Source organism: Suillus plorans, assembly GCF_016647745.1.
Source record: "Suillus plorans strain S12 chromosome Unknown HD556scaffold_2, whole genome shotgun sequence".
Lineage (NCBI taxonomy): Eukaryota > Fungi > Basidiomycota > Agaricomycetes > Boletales > Suillaceae > Suillus > Suillus plorans.
Window position 1 is genome coordinate 926,014 of NW_024537386.1, and position 22,648 is coordinate 948,661.

Here is a 22,648-nt window from a genome sequence, read left to right on the forward strand (position 1 = left end):
CTGTCCAGAGGTTAGACGTGTCGATTGCCACGTGCATCTAGTACGCTTTAAGTCACGGCAAAAAGTTTATCCACCGACTAGTCTACTAGTCCTAGTCAGAAAGAACATAACAAATTAGACTTGAATTAAACCGACAAATCGAAGGTCATGGGTTGAACCACATGTTGTTCTAGCAACCGGCGTTACAGTATCAAATATATGTAACTGACAATGTGTAGATAGTCATTGGAGATCTCATGTGAATGATAGATGGGGCCAACCAAGTAAGACGGATGGAAGATAGGAGAAAATAGGTTGTGTAAATCAAATAGACTGTCCCGTAAGCTTAAAAGTTCCTCCCCAAACCCCCTCCCATGTAGCTGTCGCGGGTTATCTTCAAGACGCCCGGGGCGTTATAACCCCATCCGTGCAACAACTGCTAGCTGTGATAACGGAAAGTTGACGGGATTCCCCTCGAGTAGTAGGTCGATCTGAGCGAAACGATTTGTCTATCAGAAGAGAGGACCGTATCAAAGAGGCTTTCTTGGCTTTCTTTCGAGGAGGGATATTCTCCTTAGTGATCTCCCTTTCAGAAAGAACTTCTTCAGAACTACTAGGCCATGAGTCTTCATTATCAGAAGACGGACTGGTACGTCGCGATGGTGTAAGAGATGTGTGCGTGTCTTGATACGTGTCAAAGCCAGGATAGTGCACTGACTGACGATCATGGGGCAGTGGCATTTCGCGAAGAATTGCGGTTGAGGCAGCGCCAGATTCAGCATTGCGTTGGGATGACTGCAGGCGAGACGAGCGACGGAGGCTAAGTGCAGATGCCGAGGTGTCTCCCGCAGCATTGGTTGAACGTATCAACTTTGGCGAAGGTCTCCTCGGCGTTCGTCTATCTCTTGAGCTCCCCTGGGTGGCACCAGCATATTGTGCGGGTGATGTCAATGCTATTGACGAATCGTGGGAGGCTCCGACATTACTTGCAGAATATGGAATGTGAAATGGCAATGACGACAGGGAAGTTTCACCAGGTAGGAGGATGCCTTCTGAGTGCAGAATGCGGCGCTTAGCCGGGCTAAAAATGGTGGATTTTGAAGGCGAAAGAGGGCGTTTAGCTGGTTTAGCAATGATAGGAACTGGATTAGCGCTGCTGGGTAAAAAATGCGCAAGTGGGAGTTCTCGCAGAGGACCAGTACAAGTCATCATGGGCATTGTAGCGAACGAAAACAGGCAATGCTGAAACGATATATGTACTTGATTGATAGCAGGTGGTTGGAACTGGGTGTCAGAGGCAAGTCAGAGGCGCGCGAACAGCCGGATTTCATAACAACACGTGACATAATGTCACACTCGCAGTTAATTCGATCACTAATACGTATCAAGCAGGAACTTCCGCAAGCATCACCACATCAAAAACACCAGTACCCGTTTGGTTAGGACGTCCCATGACCAGATTACCTGATGGCGTGGATAAGTCATCAAAGTCACCATACAACGTCGCGTCTGAAAGGAAGGCAGCAGTTGTCTCGTACGACGCCTTTAGAAGAGGCGAAGGATTACTTGAAAGACCCTTGCGATTGAATGGCTTGTAGGCGCCTTCGAATGTCTGGCCATTGATAGGTTCGTGAGTAAGTGAGGTGCGTGCCTAGCCAGTAAAGGTCTGACCATATAATCTGCAATGAGCTCCAGATGCCTCCCATCAACATCAATCTTGTAGGCGTCAAATACTCCACCAATCTCGCGTAATATCGCAGCACGTGCCATCTCCACGCCGTAAGCTTTAAGAATGGAGTAGATGTCATTGGAGTAGATAGTATCCAGGTCAATGATGTTGTCATCTGTTGCGCCTGTAAATTGCCAAATACCCCGCAAGTTAGATCCATTGGTAGTCAGCTACGTTGACGAATTTCAGCTCCCAGTTCAGGTTGAACCATACAATGACGTACTCGTATCTTCTCCATTCCGCGTTCCTTTACAACCGCACTAAAGCAATCCGTGATACCAGGGATCTCCCGGATAACAGTTCTCAGACAAGTGCGCTCCACTATGCCTACCAACAAAATTTTTGGGAAGTCTGCGGGAAACTGAAAACTTATGGTTTGATGGCAAAAAATGTAAGGCACAAATGACACGAACCTCGAGCCGAATAGAACATTTTGACTTCGTAAACGTGAACGAAGTTGCTTGATGAAAGATATTCATAAAGGCGTCCGCTACGACTTGAGTTTGGGCATGAATAGCCGTCGGACGACCAATTTTGTCGTCGTTGCTGTCTTCGCCTTCGCCATCCTCCGCGTCTGAGGCATAAGCCGCCTCGATAGTGGCATCGTCCAAGTAATCCCTATCACTGTCATTGTCAGACTCGTAGGATGTCTGCTCCTTTTGCTGACGAGCTCGCTTGGCGTCAACAGCATCACCATCCCCTTGTTCACTCTGGCTATCGTCATCCTTACCACGACCTGGGCCTTCACCCTCACCCTCACCATCTTCAGCCTCTGGCTCGCCAGCTACAGGTTCTTTGGATGCCTTCCCTTTCCCAAGCTGCGCTATCTGGCCCTTCAGATCTGTGTCGAGCTTCTTCATTTCCGTCTGAATTTCCTTCTTGAGTATTGACGGAAATTTGGCTGCGAACACGGCAAGAACTTCCTCGGGTAGAATGTCATACTCCTCGGTGTATTCTTCCGCGGGGAAGAAGACGATCTCTATAACGAATTCGGTCCGGCGCGCATCGCTCTGTACAGTCAAACGCTCTTTGACTGTCACATTGTCAACCAGCTGAGACAACGTCAACTTGCTAGCTCGCTTGCAAAAGATGTCAATGTCCAACTGGGACACGCCATGGGCAACTTCCATAGTCATCGAAGGTGTCTTAGGCTTTTGTGAAGCTGTCATCACAATCTCCCGCAACCGAGGAATACCTAGTGTTACGTTGGCAGCTCCGTGACCTATATTAAAAGTGTGAATATCCAGCACTTTGCAATTTTATAACAAAAACTGACCTGCAAAATGGAACGTATTAAGTGTCATCTGAGTTGACGGTTCTCCGACGCTAGAACATGTAAGGATTGAGACATGCACGGGATCTGGAAACTTACCCCTGAGACGCTAACAAACCAACAGCTTCGCCAGGTTCCACCAAACTTCTTAGATACTTGATATTCATGAGCAAGTTGAAATATCTGGTTTTCATGGGTTCATGCCGACGCTTAATCTTGGGGCCGTCCGTCGCCTTCTTATCTTTGTTCATCAGTAACCCATGAGGGTTAGAGTTGATGTACTGAGCCAATGCCCCCGCAAACTTCTCTGATGTGCTGCCAAGGTATCGACTAGGGCTATACACATCCAAGGCAGGAGCGCGCTTCTCTCGCTCGGCGGGCGTGTACTTGTCCGGACGTACTTCTGATTTCTTCAGAGTTTTCTTCATATAAGATACGGCGTCACTGTCGTTGATATGACCAGCGATGCTCTTAGGCTTGTAAAGGTTGAGAAGGGTGATCTGGTTCCGAGCAATGAACTCGAACTGGTAGAGGTGTTTTTGCTTTGTAACATCTAGGCCATCGCCGCCGTAGTGGAACTGGTATATAGACGAGTCACTGCCACGGACGGTATGATCATAGTGGACACGGATGCCCTCAAGGTGCTTAATGAGGCAGCGCTGAAGATAACCGGATCGAGATGTCTTGACGGCAGTATCGATAAGACCTTCACGTCCAGCCATGCAGTGGAAATAAAATTCTTGCGGCTTGACACCCGTCAAGAAGCGACTGGCAACATATCCACCTGCCATGGCTTTCGGCTCGAATGACTTGAAAGATGGAAGAGTTTTTCCGCTGACCATTACGGGTACGCGACGACCTTCCAGTTCCTGCTGGCCAAGTGCACATGATATCTGCTGGGCATTGACAGCACTGCCCTTCGCACCAGATAGCGTCATAGTTTGCATGTGGTTGTGAGGAAATTTACGCAGAAGACCGTGAGGCATACAAGCGTCGGCGATGGATTTGGTTAGGCCCGAAAGCTTAGTCTTGACGGTAACATCGAGACCAGCCATTTTGCTGTCGTCTCGTAAGACATCTTCGAGCAATGTCGTCAATGCTGCTGGAACTTCCTCCTTGGGTAGTTTGCTCAACGAAGGAAAATTTTCGACGGCACCGTCGAACCCAAGATCACGGCCATGTTGGAGGAGTTCAGTTCTTCTCTGGTCTCCATCGGGTGTTAATGCCAGATCGTCCATGCGACACGTGAACGCCCGATGTTGTAGAAACTTTGTGAATAGCCGGCTGAGAACGCCGAGAAGCTTCCCAGCGACATCAGCTCCATACAGCTCGTACACCGAGTGCACAAGGCCATAATCCGTGGCTCCGAACGCGGATTTGTCAAGGACACCACAGAGAAGTTCGCCGTCAACAAAAACAACCTTGTCTTCTAAGGAATGTTTGCCCCATAGATGGCCGGGAACTTTGGCTTTGGAATCAAGGTTCAGCCCCTCCGCGTTGCTCGGCGTAATGTTTTTCAGGACCGTCGAGATCTGCCTAATGCGATTAGGGGCTGAGCGGGCGAACAAAGCACTGTTACTTACGACCTGTTTTCCTGTCCAAAGCGGACGTGGCTTCCATATAGTTGGAGGTAGAGTGATCAGCCGTGATAGATGATAACTCTCATCCTCAGGACGGAGTGCTCCGTATAGTAGTTGGAAGTACTCCTCGCGGGAAAAAAAGGCGTCTTGACAGGTCATCCAGACCCCAGCAACAACGTGGTCCTGGATGAGGCCGCGTAAGGGTTTACCAGAAGTCGGGACTAAATACTGATTCTCAGTATTGGCAATTAACATCGCCTCCGCACGTGCAACCTGGTTTTCTTCAAGGGGATTGAAAACATGATATGGATTATACTTCGAAGAAGCTCACGAGGAAAATGGATGTTCATTTCTACCCAACAAGCGGCTTAGTTTTTCGTTAACGTCGGAACTCCAAACCAAATGCTCACCGTCACCATCGAAGTCAGCTGAGAGTAGTTACAATTAGGTACAGTTATGCGGCTTGAATTTGGAATGCATACCATTATAAGAGTTACTAAGGATAAAGAAGATTAACCAATGAACCTACACTAGCAATTGGAAACTTACCAGTTCGCATAATGCATCCTTATGGTCTTTTCGCCTCGTAAAATACGGGCCTTATGGCACATCATGCTTGGCTTGTGAAGAGTTGGTTGACGATTGAGGATCAGAATGTCGCCATCCCGAAGATGCCGATACACCTTCTTGTTGATCGAAGCTGTGCGCGTTGCGAGTCCGCGACGACCTGACGAGCTGTCGCTGCCATCTTGAGGTGTCAACAGCTGGTTGGCGATGGCCGTTCTTTGCTCAGGTGAGAGTTTTTCCTAGCGAATCAAGTCAGAACTGCGGAAATAGCGTGACATAAAAAATTACCAAAGACTGTTTATGCCCATCTTCATACTCAACCATCGTCGCTCCTGGATAACCCTTCGGACCAGTAATTACCCATTGCCGCAATTCGTGGAAATTTGCAGGAGTCACAGGCTCAGGAAAGGTAAGTTTCCTCGCAAAAACAGGAGGGATGCCAATTTCGCTTGGCTCGATATTTACATCTGGTGAGATGACAGACCGCGCTGCATAGTTGACACGTTTACCCTGCCAAGAAAATTAGATAAGATACACTCAGAAAAAAACTATTCCGTACCATCATATGTTTGCGAAAGAGACCCTCCTTCTTTTCGAGCCCCTGCTTGACACCAGCTGGGGGGAGTTTACCGTTGCGGACGGGCGTAGGATTTTTGTTGCTGTCCATGAAGCTATTGACGTCGGCTTGCAACTGAACGAGTCCCTCGAGTAAAGCACTAAATAAACGACGCCGCGTCGTGTCGTCAACACCTGATTGCTTCAATGAAGCGGCATGGAGGTCTGCGTTTAAATCACGTAGCCTATACGACGTATTCAGAATCTTGGCCAAAAGCTCATTCTGGGGATGCTCGAACAACGTTTCACCCATTGTAGCAGGTGGGCGAAAACGCGTTGGTGGAACAGGGATCACTTCCATGAAGAACATGTCGGCAGATGCCAGAGACAGACCTGCAGCATTTAGGGGAGAGAAGGGCCCATGTCGGCCAAAGATGAGAGAACAGATCTCAGGGCAATTATGGAACAGAAGACGCAAATGAGCACGGCATTCTTCTGGTGCCATAACACGCTCATTGCGGCCGCGGGCGGTCTTGACTTTACCATTTGCAGCACGAGGAAGACCGGTTTCTTTCGAGGGACGGGTAGCTTGGAGTTCCTCTTCCTCGTCTGAGTATGTCGGCTCCCCCTCGGGTTCGGAATCAGACTCCGAGTCTACGTCCATAGTATTCGAAGGTTCGGAGTGAGATTTTGAAGCATCTGCAGCTTGCTGCTGGAACAAGAGGACATCTGGCCTTTTAAGGCTAATAGCTCGATGCTGGTTTTTTTGCTTTACGGAGAGATCATATTCGATTATTTTAGTGAATCCCTCCTTGCGGAACGTGTAGGCGAAGCTGTTATCTTGCTAAGCCAAAATCCAACATACAGCGAAAATAGCAAACTCACGCGCCGCAACCTTCATTGCTACATTTTTTGGTGATAGTTGTCCTCAAAAACTCTTGGATGAGATCTTTCCGGGCCTGATAGACAAGAGTGTCCTTGTAGTGATCTCGCTTGCTGCCGGAGGCCTTGCTGAGATGCACCATAACAAATAAGTTAACGCGATGTTCTAATTCAGGGATAGTCTCGTTGCGACTATCTTCATCGTCGTCATTGGACGTGTGTAAGGTGATACTGTCCACGTCGAGAGCAGCTTCCAGGAGACCATGTTCCAAGAGGCGGAATTTGGCGACATATTTGCAGATCTAGCGAGGAGCGCTTCAGGCAAGGAGAATAAGCAGAGGGGTATGTGCGTACCACTGATCGACTCAGTTTGAATCTATGACAAAACAGACAGGTTGCGCGGAGAATGTTGTACATGTTTACCATGAACAGAGGGTGGTACACAGGGGCAGGCAGTTCAATGTGACCAAAGTGGCCTGGGCACGTGAAGTAGGTTAAGTGACATGTTGCACAGCTGGAGGTATAGCGTCAGCGCACCTGTCTCAAGACTACCAAGAGCTAGGCACTCACATGTCTTGACGATCGCTGGGGCCAAGCGCAGGATCATACAGGCCACCGATGTTCGGCCTGTTCAAGTCATCCAACAATACTGGGTTCAAAATCTGCTTGACTGATATCCTCCGGATGTCTTCCGCTGTCAGGAATGAAAAAGAGATGCTTGAGACGGTAGACGGTATGGAATGTGATATGTTCATGGCGGACGCGATGGTGAATGTTCACTGTTGTGCTTCTACTCTCGGGGAGAATATCATATAAAGCTAGCACATTCTTTTCCAAGCTGGTAAATGCGACGAAAGCTTAGTACGAGACGCGATCGACATCGACCAAGTTTTTTCTCCCTTCTAATTTGAGCGAGTCACGTGATTGTACATGTAGGAACAATCATGTCATAATATCGTTCATGGTGCTTTGAATGTGAAGACCTGAATGAAGTATCTATATGACTCTTGACGGAAGAATATGAAACTGTGATGAATGTATTAACGCATAGTACCGCTACGCTTGATACCTGTCCGACTCTGGCCACTATTCTTCTGCGCCTCACTTACTAGTTCTGCGATCAATTTGTTGTATGTCTCCGAGTCCTGCTGGAGAGCATCGCGAGTTTGTAGAAGGTGTGTAAGTAAAGATGAGGTATTGGTTGTCTCTGTCCGGAGATCTATTAGACACCGTTCAAGTTTTGCCAAGGGTAAGAGGGTTAATTGATCTGCTTGGCATCATATATGATTGTTCAGATCACGGCTAGAGGAAACAAACACACCGGTATCAAGTTTGAGTAGTTCCTCTACTTTCTTATCATCTAGTTGGGGTTTGGGTCCAATACCAAGCTGTGATACGGTCGGTCCTACCCGCGTAGACGGCTGTGGAGTGCCCATCCGAGGCGTCCCTGCACGAGAATTGGTTCTAGACGATGGAGTACTCTGCAGTGGACCATTGCGAGGTCCTGGGGGTGCAGACATCGGTCTTGTTGATATATGTAGTGGGGGAAGGGGCTTGCCGCTTGCGTGCGGTAGTATTTCATCTAAGTTCACGGGCAGTCCAAGAGCGATTAAATGTTGCTGTCGAATGCGTGAGCGTGTCCAGTTGATGGGCTCCATGTGGGGCGGCGAATCCAGAAGCATGGTATATAATCCACGACTTTATTACCTAGAGCTTTAGTATTTGAAGGGAGATGTTTCAGGGACAACGAACCTTTCAGGTGTGACCAATATTTGGCTGACACCCTCTGCCTGTCTGATGTCTTCATCTGTTGTCAGCGAGGAGATATCCCAAATCCATACAGGATCCAAGATGCGGTTGATCTGTCCCTTTAGATCTTCTCCGGAAGGTAAGGGGGTTAATCTGAGCGGCTCCCAGGTAGTATGAGATGGACCCGGTATTGGCTCTTCATGAAACGTATCATCCTCTGAGAAATCTCCAAAATCTCCATCCTGTCCAAAATCTGCATCGTGTCCGAAACCCTTGCCGCCTTCCAGGTCCCCTGCTTCTCCGAAATCCCCAAAGTCACCAAAATCATCTTCCTGTGCAATAGATGGGTTCTGCGTTTGTGGGGGCGTATGAAAGTCATCGTAATCGTCTAGTCGGTCTTGAGAGGGCGCAGGAGATGGCGGCACAGGTGATTCAGGTGAAGAGAAAGATGTAATATTTGCGAGGCGTGTTGCAATTGGGTCATCGGGTGTCAGAGTAGTACTACCCCAGACTGAAGCTCCAAACATGAAATCTTCGTCCATTATTCGCTTGAATCTGCTTTCAGTTATGACTTGTGCTGTTCAGCGATCGATGAATTTGGCCTCGAACTAGTTTAGTCGGTATAACGCCGGGTGGATGTTGTTATCGTGACTAGAAGGTCTTTGAAAATCATGATGCACTAATTAACGTGACGCTGGAAGTAAATTAGGCTTGCTCCTTGTCATGACTTCCAACTTTGAGCCAGAGCCTCCTGCTTTCGTCTTTGAAAGGGCTTACAACAACGACCATCAGTTCCTGTTCGATTTTCCGAATAAAAAGATAATGCCCAATGCGCGTCAAATACAGCTGCAGCGCCTCTATGATATCGTGAATCTCGGCGTACAGCGAGACGACTTTCCCCGTGCCAGACGTGCTTGGTCCATCCTAGCCAGATGCAAAGAATTAAATTGGAAAGCAATGTGGAGGTTGGGCATCACCTTACTCGAAAATGATGTCCGCGTCGTGGAGAGCAATCCACACAAGATAGATTTTTTACGGACAATGTTACTCCAACTTCCCGAGGAGGTATGTTCCATTTTGCTGTCCTTACAATCGCGACGAAGTTAAATACTTCCAAGCGAGAACGCATTCTTGCTGAATTGGTTCAGCATTACATTCTTGCTGGCAGGTACAGAGATGCACTCGATGAGCTTGAGTTGTATGTTCCTTTCTCCATCGAGAAAACCATGATCTGATTGTAGCAGTTACCTCCCTTCATTCCCTTATCGTGACAATCCAGTACTTCACATCTATGCAGGCTTGCTGTGTATTTTCATAGCCCAGCCTCCAGAATCAGCTGGTCAGTGTTTGAAGTGTCGACTATTCTGGCATATCGGTCTTAGGCCCTTGCTCCAGGTGCCAATGAAGTCGAGGGATCTACTTATGATAACAACTCTCTCAGTCGCGCTCAGACCTATCTTGAACACGCAAAGGTATTGGATCCCAATAACATTGTCGTAAGCGAATTTTTGCATAAGGTAAGGTGTCGTGATTCTGTCCAACCTGAGAGCTCACCTTCGTCAGCTGCATTCCATTTCTCAAGGACCAGGATTACTCTCTTTCGCAAGCCATCATTCTGAAGATGAGACTCACACCAAAGGTTTTCAGCCATCGCAACCAAAGCGAAGGAGAAGAAAATTTTGAATGTACTCGTTCAACGGCTCACAAGTGAATGCAAGGCCGTACCCCACTTGTATCGCACTATCAACCATCTGAATCCGACTCCATATCAATAATCGGTATTCCTTCCTCTTCCTCTTCCTCTTCATCGTCATCGTTCATCATCACTGGGATGATCCGAGGCTCAACCGTAGGAGGAGTAAGTTCCATCTGAGTAGAAGATGGCGGTAGCAGAGATTTTGTTGGTTGTTGACCTGATATCGCTGAAGGGATGTCGGCAGAATCTTTTGTTGATGCTGTAGTGATCGAAGATGTCATTTTCTGACTGGTTGGCACTGGAGATAATATCAAGATTGGTCCAGGAGCTGTGATTTTTGGTGTTGGTATGGGTAAATGCGTCGGTACGGGCTGAGGGGTTGGTTCGGGTGTCGGGGTCACTGCGTTGAGATCTGCCCCGACATCCATGATATTTGCATCATATGTTGTAGCCAAGGCAAGTGATCTACGAGCAGCAAGCTCTTCGTTGTTTTCCTCCGCGCGAAATAGAGATAGTGCTTCCACATGAGGCAGCGGGCGGACTAGTGGTGGACCGCGAGGATGGAGAAGAAGGTCAGCTTCTTGTTGTAATTGCAGTTTTATCTGCATAGTCTACAAGCAAACAGGTCGTCATGTTAGGAAAACAAAATAAGATAAACACTGCCTACATGTTCATTGCCTTCCGTTACAGTTGATCTGAGGACCAAGCCAAGGCTTCTGCTCATCGCACTTGTCGTCCCTCGAGCAAGCTCTAGACACATTCCGTTCACTTTTGCAAGTACTAAACTGTGCAGATGAACGTCTTGGGATAAAGAGGAGCGCGACATAGCTGTCAATGATAGTGACAAGGATAACATGACACGGCAGGCCAGAGAGCGGATGGCGGATTGCAACTCAGGGCCTCGCATTGCAACTTGCAGAGCTAGAGGATGATTAGCGATCAGTTGGCTGATCTTGACCTGAACTCACCATCTAGAGCACAAAGAATAACCTTTCCCTCGGCGATCGATGAACAAATGACATCTTTTGATAGTCTAAAAACTTCGTCGCCTTCGTAATCTCGTCTACGTTTCCTGCCTTTTTTGCTCTGTCCAGAACTCATTTCGCCTGTATGTGCATCAGACTGTGTTGACAGCAGCGGCATGAGAGAAAGCATGACGCCTTTGACGAGCCTCGTGGAACTAAGCTCGCCGCTGATAGGGAAGCTATTGCTCAGTAAAGCTTGGATGCACTGGAGCAATGAACATCGCCGCTCTCTAAGACATACATAGGTCAATCCTTCAGGGTTAAAGTTTCAGCGACGCACGGTAGAGGGTTTTGTTCGAGATGGTATGTTATCATAACGACTAGTCGGGACACGTACGGTGTCAGTCGATGCTGAACGCTAGATCGAGCCGTCACTTGAGAGATAGAATAAAATTGTGTTGTTACCCACGTCTTTGCCAGGCAACAGAGCAGATCACATGCAGAACTCTGCAGCTCAGGCACAATAGCAAGTTCCAAGGCTCTGACTGTTGCGTCAACGTGGCCTTCTTTCTAGCATTGGGTTGAAAAAGTGTCGGCAGAAGAAATACAAAAAAATACCTCTTCTTCAGCGGTACAAGCTAGCAGGAATAGACAGAACTCCATTATACGTCCTATAGGCACATGGACTGGTCTTTGAACTGTCGTCCTGCACTTGTGTAAGTATATTGTACCATCCCGTTCAATGAATTGACCTTAGTAAACTGCAAAGCGCAGTAGCGCAGCATTGTAATCTATCAAGATTGAGGGCGACAGCTAGCACTGGATCATCGCATGTTAGTCCATTGGAGGGTGAGGGGTTGTTCTTCACTGTATGAGATATCAATAGGAGGTTGATAGGTCAGATACCAGGGCCTTGCCTGGAAATGTTGTTCTAAGACCCATCGACGCAGTCCAGAGACACTGAAGGGTCTCATCTACAGATTTCTTCCACAGATTTGCGGCCCCAACCTTGCCCCCGGTATAATGAAGAACGGCGTACAGGCTCGCCGCTTTGTGAAGCAGCAATTTATTCGTGTGTTGCGGTGCAGATCCATTGAGTATTTGATGACACACATTTGTGATAGAGGAACTTAAGGCTCTATTCAATGAAGGATACAGAACGACCATATCCTTCAATGTGTCCGTCGCTAGTGCCTGACATCTTGCTTTCAGACCCCTGTTAGTTTTATAAAAGCCAAACACGAACTTTTAGCTCGTAATCTGCAGCCCTTTCGACGATAGATACCAGCGCCTGGCTAAATTTTGGAACGGTAGGAGTGGCTAGTTGCCTTTGAAGCTCTGGCACGTCGGTTGCTGCACTGAGGACATGCCGAAGATATCTTATCGACGCCTTAAGCAGTGGCAGAGGTTCTGGTTTCTTGGGTGACATATTAGATATCTGAGCATCAGAATGGGTGCATCTCACAAACTAACTGTAAGGATGGACAGCGCGAGTCCTGCCCAGCTCTGCGCAAACTCTGTCATCGTAGACTTTGATAGCGATGAAGTACGATATGCAATGCATATGCCAGCCCACCGAGCTCCAGCATCTTTTGAATGAATCAAGGCAGTCACCCGGGATGTCCATTTCTGAAGATGAGGGGAAGGGGACAAGATGTCCTCTGATAAAGTTGACAACACAGATGACAGGTGTAAAACTGAAGAAGAATCCGAGGCTAATTGCAACTGGAGCAGTGATTTCAGTGGATGAGAAGCCATTGCTCGGGACACGGAAAAAGCCAGCAAAGCCTAAGGCGAGGGACGCGATGCCAATGACTTTGAAAAGATTGAACTACTAAATTTGGGCAGGAGCTTTAGCTTTCAACAATAGTAAACAGGTTCTGCTACCCGTCGGCTAATCATCGCCCTGATACAGGTTGCAACATGCAGCATTTCGGCGACCTTGACTCGGCTACCGAGGAACAACTGCGTCTCAACAATTTTGAGGTGCATCGCATTGTTTACACTACATGCAGTTGGGCTGATGTTCAATGTTGAGTAGGGCAAATTCGATGTTAAAGAATTTGTTGGATCTATATCTGAGAGATTAATCACGCAATCAAAGGCAAGCTCTGGGCGTACGCGTGTGTGTGCTCCCTTCGTAATATTGTCTCACTTTGCGCTTTGTCTAGCATTCGATCCCAAGCCATTTATACGAACATTTGAAGCAGTCGTAGACAAGTTGATCAGTGTGCGCAAGGATGTCCAGGCTAAGACGGAACAGATGGAAAAGAGTGTCCGAGTGGCAGAAAGGGAGTACTCAAAGAAGATGGCAGACCTGAACCGAGGATTCGAGGTACGTTTCTATGTGCAGTGTAGGATGTCCCAGTTGACTACCCATGCTCAGGCCGTTGGATCATCTTTTTCGACAATGGAAAGCAAGATGAACGAAGTTGGACGCACTGCGGTCCGAATAGGTAGCTTGCATTAACATTTTCAATACTCTCGTTAACTGTCAGCGTCAGGTGAACAACTGGAATCCATTCACATTGAACGCCAGAGAGCCCAGGCTGCCCATGACCTCATCAATTACTACAACCAATTTTCGCGCGGTGATACTTCACGTTTGGATGCTTTGAAGAAAGAAGGTCGAGAAGGTCGAAGTCAAGTTGCCATTATATTGCGCCGACTCACAACTGTGGCCCGAGAGGTGGATCTCCCCAGTGCAGACAAGGTATTGTTTACTGTTCTTTTCCTCCATCTAGTGGCATAACAGACATTTAGACCCGAGAGAACATTGACAAATACTGCGAGAAGTTCGAGAAAGACATGATATACCTCTTTGACCGATGCTACCGAAAGGGAGACCCAAAGTTGATGCATGTGTGTTTCTTTATTTTCAATATGTTATGACATATCTGATATTTCGTTAAGCATTGCGCACAGACATTATTAGATTTCAATGGTGGTGCATCTTGCGTTCAAATCTATGTCAACCAACATGATTTCTTCATGAATAAGGTTCGTGACACTGCAAACCACAGTGACGACCTGTTGTACGTTCTCCGTTGCCTACAGAATGCGTCCTCTTACTATTTCACGCAAGGTGGAATAATGTTTCCAAACCGGACGAAAGCCCACCCAAAACAGAATCAGGCCTCACAGAGTTGTTCGGAGAAATACGAGCAACTGTCGCCCAGGAATCACAGATAGTCCAGGCAGTATTTCCAAACCCACCATTTGTCATGCAAGTTTTCCTGCAGCGTGTTTTTGCTCAGTCTGTGAGGCAACGGATCTTTATATGATAACGACAGTGTCTGATTTTCTGCAGATCCAACAATACATGGAGCAGCTCTTGACAAAGGGCTCTTCTCTTTCTGATTTGGCTTACCTACGGATCCTACAATTGGTGCATAACCAGACATCCAACCTCGTCGAAGACCTGAAAGCTCATGAGCTCCCATCCATCACACCCAGCAAATCATCTCTGGAGATATCAGAGTTTCGTAGGGTTCTCTCCGGTGCACTGACAGTTTCTGGAACGTCGACAACGTCTGTTGTGAGCGCCATGCTAGAAAACGCGATGGCAGAACTGTTTGTACCATATATCGAGGGCCAGAAATATCTTGACAGAGAGAGCAAGAGTCTTGGCGAGCTTTATGCGGGACTGCTTGCGAATTATACTCGATATCATGTAAGCACGTTAAATATTTTTGCCGCAGAACGTGATTCCTATTGTAATGCAGATGAGAATGCAGAAAGTAAAATCCTCGATGTTTGATCGGATGGTGGACAGGCTCGGAGCTGCTGCCGCAAATACTACGACATCTGGTGGTTCAAGCACATCTGCACAGGCTGCAGCGCTGATCATGCGGTATGGAGGGATAAGCTCAGAAAGAATACAGGACAAGAGCTCAGAAGATAACGTGCGGGAAGAAGACGGTTTATTGAGCATTGACGTTGCAGAGAAGATGCTTAAGTGGCATGCGGAAGCTGTTGGGAGATGTGTTGAGCTCACTTCTCAAAATGATGTGTCAGTCCCGCGTTGCACAGCATGATACCTGACCTGACCTTACCTGCGTCCCTATAGCCCCAAGAACACATTTATCCTCCTAAGAGTGTTAGCGGAAGCCATCGGCGCCGCATACCTGGAGACTGCAATAGAATCGTACGTGTTTCGCGAACTATATGATAGCACATCTAAACCCATGGCATAGAGCTATCGCTCGTCTTGAATTTGCCGACCCGAAACTCGAACCAAGTCTACAGCCACTTGAAGTGTTGCGCTCAGTAGACCTCATATGCCATCTGTGGCAGCAATATACGAATATGGCACTGTTTCCGCTTGCAGCGTCATCCGTCACTGTTCGGCGTGAAATGACCATCTTCAACAACCAGACTGTAAGCAGGACCGAAGGGGCAGCAAATACGCTGATACAACGCACCATAGATGGCAAGTTCTTGTACGCCGCCTGACAATTTGTACTAACCTCCGTGCAACTCCTAGCTACCATAACTTGGCTTTCTCTGCAGCTCTCGAAACAAAAGAAGAATGACTTCAAACCACGGAATGACGACCTCTCATTTGCTCGTGTCAACACAGAACCTTGCGTAGCTTGTTGCGAGATACTCGAGAAAGTGAGAGATGCAGCGATACAGAATATTAGCGGCAAGAACAGAGAGGCTTTTCTCACCGAAATAGGTGTCTCCTTCCACAGGTTTGTTGCAGTCATTTGGAAGCCATATATGTGATGCTCATCAGGTTTTCCAGTCTACTACTTGATCATCTCCGCAAATATCCTGTTAGTGCGACAGGAGGTTTGATGCTTGCTAAGTAAGGGTCTTTATTATTATCGCGTTCCCCCGGCACCAACATCAATTCTTATTGCAGAGACCTCAAATCGTACCAGGATACAGTGGCATCTTTCAATATACCTGCTCTGCACGAACGATTTGAGTTCATCAGACAGCTCGGCAATGTCTTTCTCGTGCGTCCTGAGATCCTCAAGTCGTATATCACAGAAAATTACCTCGGGCGCATCGATTCTGCCTTACTCAAACCCTACCTTGCACAACGAAGTGACTGGGGCCAGTTCGAGACCCGCTTCAACGAGAACGTCGATGTAGAGGATGTTGCAACAGACAGTGCTTCCAAGGGCCTTAAAGATCGATTCAAGATGGCGAAGTTGGGCACGATGGTGAAGGATCTTGAAGGTCTTAAACTCGGTGATGGTATTTCTATGGGTATCCCCAGTGGATTTACTGGGAGCTTTTCTATAGGCGGACGTGGATTGAACAATAACAGTGCCTAGTATACATACATACCTCTGTTGTGTTCGATGGTGGTACATCAAATCGAATCTGGTCGACTATATATTATCTTTAAGGTGCGGTGGATAGTGAAGTGTCTAATCTAAGTAGTGGTGCAAAATCGTACGAGTCATACCACGTCAACTCCTCTGATAACGTCACTCCAATCATCAAGGTGCTTCAGAACCTTGGCGCACTTGTTTCTAATGTCGACCTCTGCATCCTTGCCTAGTACAAGATATAGAGGCCATTCCCGACCTGCGGCGCAGCCCTCCCCTTTCACCACATCTACAACAATTTTCATAGCCTTATCTGGATCGCCTGGTTGTTTCCCAGCAGGCTTATAGAAGTTCACACGTCCATCAGCACGCTGTTCGTCATAATCTGGGATAGGATTGGAGCAGTCCCACGGGTGACCGAGGATGCCCTCGGTGCGGAATGATCCTGGCTCCACGAGTAGTACCCGGATATTGAATGGCTCCAACTCTGATGCCAATGATTCACTCATCGCTAGTGAGGCCAAGTTGACTCTTCGGGATTTTTCAGGTCAGAGATTTACTCACCATGTACAGCGGCTTTGCTTGCAGCATAAAACCCTGGAATGAAAATGAGTGATTTATCATTTTTACTTGCCAAGACATCGTGGTTTACCAAGGCCCTACGGGTGACAGTGAGCTTCGGCGAATTGGACACAGCGAGTCAAAATGATTTACTCTGGTTTCCGGCTTCCATGCACTCCTGCTGCCGATGACCACAACTGTACCATTGCGTTCTTGAGAATGTTTTTCAGCAAGTAAAAGAATTGGATCCTTGCGAGAAGCACTCACTCTTTCTCATGTGTGGTAACGCTGCATTGCAAACATTAACCACTCCGAAAAAATTTGTTTGAAACTGGCGGAGCATAACCGAAGCGCTGTAATAAACATGAATAATATGAAGAGCGCGGGGTTGGTGTGCATACCCTCCTTCTTCAAGAAGTGCAGGCAGCCCGTAGCCTGCATTATTGACCAAGACATCAATGCCATTCCATACACGAGCAGCGTGATCTATTCGCGATTTAATTTCCTTTGTGCCAGCATTGACATCAAGCTGCATAAGATGAAGGTTTGGGTGCTGGGTGAAATGTTCAATTTTGCTCAGTGTACGAGCTGTCGCGATAACGCGATCCCCTCTTGCAAGCGCAAGGCTCGTAAGACGACGACCAAAACCAGAAGATGTCCCTGCCATGAAATGAGATAAATGTAACGATTCATCATGATTGTGAACAAGAAAGCATACCAGTAATCAACCAGACTTTTTGGCCCAACATGAGGAGTATAATAGCCTAGTATTGCAATGCTGATGGGTATTGGAATATACGAATGTGAATGTTCAGGTACTTGTCTTTTGAAGCAAGGGCCGGTCCGGTCATTTCCAAAGGAGGCCCACTCGTCAATCTTTAGATGATGCGTGCCAGGGGCATTGGATGAACCTGAGTACAGCCTGTACATGTGTCATGATGTTATTAGAACCAGATAAACTTGTGAACTATTTAGGTCAACTCGGAGCATGGCCATGTATGGAGCCCGTTTCCATCATGACTTTCATCGCAGTGGTTAAGCGCACCTTACGCCAGCTCTTCTGTCGGGACTTTTTTTGCGGTGACGTGAAATAATGGCACCTATTTAATGGTCAGTATTGGTTGCATAGCCCATCTCTGCAATTCAATATGGCTTCTCCTGAGCATTGCACTACTCCAACTTCGTCCGCAAGCGAGCTGTATGCCGTGACCGACCCTGGTACTCCGAGTGAACCACTGACGCTGGCACCTTGTGACGTCCAGAGCTGGGTAGATACTTAAGTTAGAACGTTGACGTCAGGTATTTGCAAGATCTTCGGCGACAGCAAAATGATCCACTGGCAGCCGTCATTAAGATATCAATCATTCACCATTATGACGCTAAACGCCAATATGGACATAGTCTTCGTGGAAATGAAGCAGTGATCTATGACCATGGCCAGACCCAGCGCATGAGAGCGAAATAGTACTAGAGTGCATAGATAAGAGCAACGGGAGACTGCGAGCAGTGAACTTGAAATAGGATACGAACTTCGGTCAGTAGGGATGCAACAACACAGCGCAGGGACTGGTTCGGTAATGCCAAATCAGAGCCAAACAGGGAATACAGACGTACAATGGCACGGTAGAAAGCACTGCTACGAAAGCGTGGCAGATGCGCATCTAACACAACCGTATAGGTCCTTCGGCATTCAATTCATGAAAGTAATAAGCTACACCTTCTCGTGTATACGTGACGTGGCGGCCACTAGCTCGCAGATTGCGTGAAAGCTGGACATCCACCCCGATGACCATTCACGAGGTTTCCGGTTCTGGGTAGACTGAGTTGGCAATTACTGCGCGAATCATCGCTATGCCACGTCTTCAAGATCAGTGTGAGTATTATGCTCTTGATGACAGCACTTACTGGCGTTGGGCTGCATTTATGGGATCTTCACTAGCCCAATCACTATCATGGACAAGTGGTATGTCACAAGAAAAAGTGGCGACTTGAAAGGTAACCGATGTGAAAGCATACCCGTTATTGGTGCCAAAGACATTTGCCCACCAACATAGGGCCACGGGTGCCTTGTCCTAAAGTTTTTGGCATGTTTGTTCGAAGACATCCTCAAGAAAATGGAATACCCCGTAGATAAGTAGACCACCTGTGGATTACGGCCAGCATCAAGATGCTGACCAGTCCCGCAACATCTGTGCCGGCGGAGGCTGGTATGGCCACATAGTGACATGCCAGCAAGGTTGTCAAAGAACTTCCGGAAACTCTGCTCCCAGGCCCGACGAAATAGAGAAGTGCCATGTGTCGCCAATGATATTTTCAATGAAAACACAGGCGCGGTAGATATATAGATGTGTGCGCGAACATTATACCTGATCTTGTCACGATTCGTTGCACTATGAGTCAGCATACGCGGCACACTCCAAATCAAATGTAGAAGACTATTCTCCTTTAAAAACAGGTTGTCGTTTTTCCTTGAATGCCTGTAAAGCCTCCAACCGATCTTTCGTAGGTAGAAGAACTTCATATGACGCTCTCTCTAAGTCGAGACCTGTTCCTCGTATGTTAACAACAACCACGATAAATGCAACGCTAAATACCTGATTCCAACGAGAGGTCAGCTGCACGTGAAATTGCCTGCTTTGCAGCTCGAAGCGCTAATGGGGCTATTCGAAAAATTGAAAATGGGGTTGCCTAAGGGGTGGAGTAGGTGCGTACCGCTTTTGGTTATTTCTTGAGCCAATTCGACCGCCCGTTCGAAGGCTGATGTAGAGGGAGATGATACATAATCCACTATGCCTATGCTCACAGCCTTTGTCAGATCGCGACATAAGGATACAATTCAGAAGTTTTGCTACCCCATTCAAGTGCTTCTTTGGCTGTCAGCATCTTAGCTGTAAAGATCAGGACCTTTGCTTTCGACATGCCCAGTAGTCTGACAGCACGTTGGGTACCACCCGCTCCAGGGATGATCCCGAGGCGTGTCTCCGGAAGGCCTATCTTTGTCACGTCATGTCCTTCAATACAGATCAGGCGGACTCCACTCCATGCAGCGACCGTACTCACCGGCCACACGCAAGTCACAGGCAAAACTCAATTCTAACCCTCCCCCCAATGCGGGACCATCAATTGCAGCGATTGTTGGCATAGGCAAGGCTTCCAATTGGCCAAGTGCAGCACGCAAGTCAGAAAGAAATTTCGCGACTTGAATTTGAGACATAGTGCGTCTCTCTGCGAGGTCGGCACCTGCGCAGAAGGAACCCATAGTAGTGGAACGTATTATCAGCGCTCGGATGCTGCGTCAAGCTATTCAGTGCAATCTGCTATTACTAGACAACATGGAATATGAACCTCTTGTCGTACTTGGCGGTTTCTAAACATTCACGAAATTCCTAACGAGCGAATTCAGCGCGTATGACGGTATTGGAGTTGGATGAACTATCACATGAAGTAATTTCATTGAAATAGCATTCTTTGCCTGTGGTCTGTTGAGGGACAGACATGTTATACCGAGGTGAGACTGGAGAGGTTCGAGGAAGGCTTCGGGTGCCTGTGTTGAGAAGAGCCTGTGCGATTGTCGCGACAGCCCTATAGTCATTACTCTCCCGACATAGAGCATGTTTGTTCCAAGTGTAAGTGAGACCTTCACTCGTCTATCAATTCGATAAGGGTGCACGAAGCCAGCACTAGCCGACGGAACCTGGCCATGGAATGGTCCCGAGTCTAATAGCGTATTTCGAGGTCCGCCAAGGTAACAGATCGGCTATGTTTTGCAAACATGTCATATGTATTGAATGTGCTATCAGTCGTTTATAGGTCGATAATTAAGGGAGTCAATCAAATCGATATCCGTGTTCCAAAGAAAGTGCAATCGTTCAGAAAATCCAAGGTATACGCGCAGCCGCGAGTTTGTACATAAATAAAATAAAGAAAGACGAATCAAACGTGTACTGTGATTTTGATCGACAACATGAAGAATGTCACAATGCACGCATCAAGCATATGATGTTCGAAATAATTTCACATGGCGTGCCCGTTCGAAGCGCCCGCGGAGGAACCGTAGAAAGAATCGACGGAGTGGGGGAGATCCGGAGAGTGGTATGCAGTAGGAGGAGGAATAAGCGTACGAGTTCGCTGAACAGATGGCCGCAAGGCAGCTGGTAATTCTGATTCATCATTGTCGAAGGGGTTTGGCATCCCTCCAGTTTCATCAATCCCTCCATAAGGATCCTGTGCCGCATAAAGTTCCGTCGGGGGATATGCTATACCATACTCATGAGGAGCATAAACCTCATGAGGAGCATAAACCTCATGTGGAGCGTACACTTCCTGCGGATAGTAGCCTTGGTTTTCATAACCTTCGCTACTGTTAGCTGCCTGCCCGTGGTACACGTCCTGCTGGGAATAAAAGTGTGCGGCAGGCGGTACAGTAACTTCCATGGAGTTGCCGAAGTGATCTATATCTCGGGATTCTTCAGCATCTTCAACAACGAAATTCTGACTCTGAGAGTGCTCTACATAAAGTTCTGGCTTCTTTTCCAGATACTCCATGTCGTCCTCATACGAGCGAGAGGCACGGCGTCTTGCAATCATCATTCCAGCTCCAACAACTCCAGCAACTCCAACCAGGCCAACAACAGTAAATGTTCCGGCGACTACTCCTGTATTGGAGAAGAATCTAGATGGAAATATCAGCTACTGATTGGAGATAAGTAATATATGAGGCCTCACCCAGAGTTGGAGGAGGACGTGCTCGAAGGAGTAGATGAAACTGTCGTTCCAGTTGCGAAGCTGGTAAATGTGCCTGTATATACTGACACGGACGTGAGTCCCAGCGGTTGTGCAGCCGGCGTTATTGCAACGACAGGAGGTGCTGCGGACGTGGACGTGGATGTGGACGTAGACCCGGAAGGTTGAGGGGAAGATTTAGAAGAGGAAGGTTGAGAAGAGGAGGAAGACTGAGAAGAGGAGGAAGACTGAGAAGAGGTAGTTTGTCTGTAATAGGACATAAATCTGCTGTAGAGGAAAATAATAATAAAACTGACGAAACAGGAGTCCCATTGCTTGTGATAGGGATGGCGGCACTGGTGGTACTGGTCGACGTAGGGACGGATGGAGGAGTAGGGCTAGAGGAACTCGAGGTTGTAGCCAATGGATTTGTTAGCGGATTTGGAAAGGGATTAGACGTAGGTGATTGTAGAGCGGGTATCGGGGGAAGCGAGGTAATAGTCGCACTGAGCACCGTGACGGGCGACACGGCGCTGGTGATACTGGACAACAAGCTCTGACTGGGAGTTGTTAATGCTAAAACCTGATCTCTGGCAATCACATCTAATGGTGCTCTTCTGCGCCAGGCATGATGGGCTCGGAAACCATGAACATTCGCTGACTCTGCGAGAGTGGCGGTAAATGAGAGTACGAACAAGATTGTGGTGAAAAGGAGTGTGCGAGCGTGCTCCGGATGAGAACAACGCATCGTATGGTGGTAAAGAAAGAAAGAGGATAAAAGGCGTGCCCTTTCAACGCTATGCGTTGTTGGTTGGCCTGAAAAACGAAAAGAAACGAGATATCAACAGATCGTGATGGTTGACATTGTCCGCTGCTGCATTCTGTTAATAGCATTATTACTAGCGCTCAAACTTAACCCCGTCCAATTTGGTAATCCAATAGTAATCCACTTCATCCACGGCAACTCAGGGCGTTACCCAAATTTTTTATGCAAATCCATACACGTTCGACTCGATATCAACGTTCTAACATGCTGGTGCACGGTGAATCGTTTTAGACTGTATTGTGCAAATCCTGTCCTCCGTTGTTGCACCAAGTATAA

At 47.6% G+C, this 22,648-nt stretch overlaps 9 protein-coding genes across 9 annotated transcripts; 2 read left to right on the plus strand and 7 right to left on the minus strand.

Annotated features, from left to right (window-relative positions):
* Positions 1-7: 7 nt before the first annotated feature.
* Positions 8-1,275, minus strand: HD556DRAFT_1323025 (uncharacterized protein). The gene has a single exon (XM_041301403.1). It carries the CDS (start codon positions 1,195-1,197, stop codon positions 376-378), a length of 822 nt encoding a protein of 273 aa, XP_041167081.1. The 5' UTR covers positions 1,198-1,275; the 3' UTR covers positions 8-375.
* Positions 1,276-7,479, minus strand: HD556DRAFT_1323027 (uncharacterized protein). Its single transcript, XM_041301404.1, has 16 exons — positions 7,136-7,479; positions 6,920-7,079; positions 6,569-6,867; positions 5,688-6,516; positions 5,417-5,638; positions 5,111-5,367; positions 5,044-5,057; positions 4,972-4,989; positions 4,893-4,913; positions 4,565-4,842; positions 3,081-4,513; positions 2,985-3,034; positions 2,122-2,930; positions 1,932-2,069; positions 1,651-1,878; positions 1,276-1,591 (listed from the first exon to the last, which is right to left on the minus strand). Exons 1-16 carry the CDS (start codon positions 7,318-7,320, stop codon positions 1,364-1,366), a joined length of 5,169 nt encoding a protein of 1,722 aa, XP_041167082.1. The 5' UTR covers positions 7,321-7,479; the 3' UTR covers positions 1,276-1,363.
* On the minus strand, positions 7,461-9,027 carry HD556DRAFT_1323029 (uncharacterized protein). Its single transcript, XM_041301405.1, has 3 exons — positions 8,318-9,027; positions 7,887-8,263; positions 7,461-7,832 (listed from the first exon to the last, which is right to left on the minus strand). Exons 1-3 carry the CDS (start codon positions 8,854-8,856, stop codon positions 7,606-7,608), a joined length of 1,143 nt encoding a protein of 380 aa, XP_041167083.1. The 5' UTR covers positions 8,857-9,027; the 3' UTR covers positions 7,461-7,605.
* HD556DRAFT_327048 (uncharacterized protein) lies at positions 8,948-10,027 on the plus strand. Its single transcript, XM_041310286.1, has 5 exons — positions 8,948-9,379; positions 9,433-9,512; positions 9,559-9,653; positions 9,710-9,831; positions 9,878-10,027. Exons 1-5 carry the CDS (start codon positions 9,038-9,040, stop codon positions 9,995-9,997), a joined length of 759 nt encoding a protein of 252 aa, XP_041167084.1. The 5' UTR covers positions 8,948-9,037; the 3' UTR covers positions 9,998-10,027.
* Positions 10,028-10,444: 417 nt separating this feature from the next.
* HD556DRAFT_1190063 (rRNA processing/ribosome biogenesis-domain-containing protein) lies at positions 10,445-12,724 on the minus strand (the record flags this gene model as incomplete). Its single annotated transcript, XM_041296148.1, has 10 exons — positions 10,445-10,621; positions 10,699-10,931; positions 10,979-11,261; positions 11,312-11,409; positions 11,461-11,545; positions 11,594-11,681; positions 11,728-11,837; positions 11,882-12,169; positions 12,222-12,392; positions 12,449-12,724. Coding segments are annotated over 10 exons (1,809 nt in total), but the record flags the coding sequence as incomplete, so codon positions are not given.
* Positions 12,725-12,868: 144 nt separating this feature from the next.
* Positions 12,869-16,359, plus strand: HD556DRAFT_1323044 (exocyst complex component Sec10-like protein). The gene is made up of 15 exons (XM_041301406.1): positions 12,869-12,961; positions 13,017-13,092; positions 13,147-13,310; positions 13,362-13,431; positions 13,480-13,688; positions 13,739-13,837; positions 13,889-14,010; positions 14,061-14,235; positions 14,286-14,648; positions 14,701-14,987; positions 15,045-15,122; positions 15,172-15,407; positions 15,462-15,672; positions 15,726-15,788; positions 15,846-16,359. The coding sequence occupies exons 1-15, from the start codon at positions 12,899-12,901 to the stop codon at positions 16,264-16,266; spliced, it is 2,637 nt and encodes an 878-aa protein (XP_041167086.1). The 5' UTR covers positions 12,869-12,898; the 3' UTR covers positions 16,267-16,359.
* A 35-nt stretch (positions 16,360-16,394) lies between these two features.
* On the minus strand, positions 16,395-17,573 carry HD556DRAFT_1436558 (uncharacterized protein; the record flags this gene model as incomplete). Its single annotated transcript, XM_041305585.1, has 7 exons — positions 16,395-16,774; positions 16,828-16,860; positions 16,916-16,922; positions 16,978-17,036; positions 17,092-17,177; positions 17,226-17,484; positions 17,543-17,573. 7 exons carry the CDS (start codon positions 17,571-17,573, stop codon positions 16,395-16,397), a joined length of 855 nt encoding a protein of 284 aa, XP_041167087.1.
* A 1,376-nt stretch (positions 17,574-18,949) lies between these two features.
* On the minus strand, positions 18,950-20,550 carry HD556DRAFT_327392 (ClpP/crotonase-like domain-containing protein). The gene is made up of 7 exons (XM_041310287.1): positions 20,264-20,550; positions 20,170-20,210; positions 19,885-20,114; positions 19,677-19,835; positions 19,537-19,617; positions 19,419-19,484; positions 18,950-19,369 (listed from the first exon to the last, which is right to left on the minus strand). The coding sequence occupies exons 1-7, from the start codon at positions 20,435-20,437 to the stop codon at positions 19,260-19,262; spliced, it is 861 nt and encodes a 286-aa protein (XP_041167088.1). The 5' UTR covers positions 20,438-20,550; the 3' UTR covers positions 18,950-19,259.
* Positions 20,551-20,574: 24 nt separating this feature from the next.
* On the minus strand, positions 20,575-22,423 carry HD556DRAFT_1323062 (uncharacterized protein). The gene is made up of 3 exons (XM_041301407.1): positions 21,864-22,423; positions 21,550-21,813; positions 20,575-21,496 (listed from the first exon to the last, which is right to left on the minus strand). Exons 1-3 carry the CDS (start codon positions 22,292-22,294, stop codon positions 20,839-20,841), a joined length of 1,353 nt encoding a protein of 450 aa, XP_041167089.1. The 5' UTR covers positions 22,295-22,423; the 3' UTR covers positions 20,575-20,838.
* Positions 22,424-22,648: the final 225 nt, after the last annotated feature.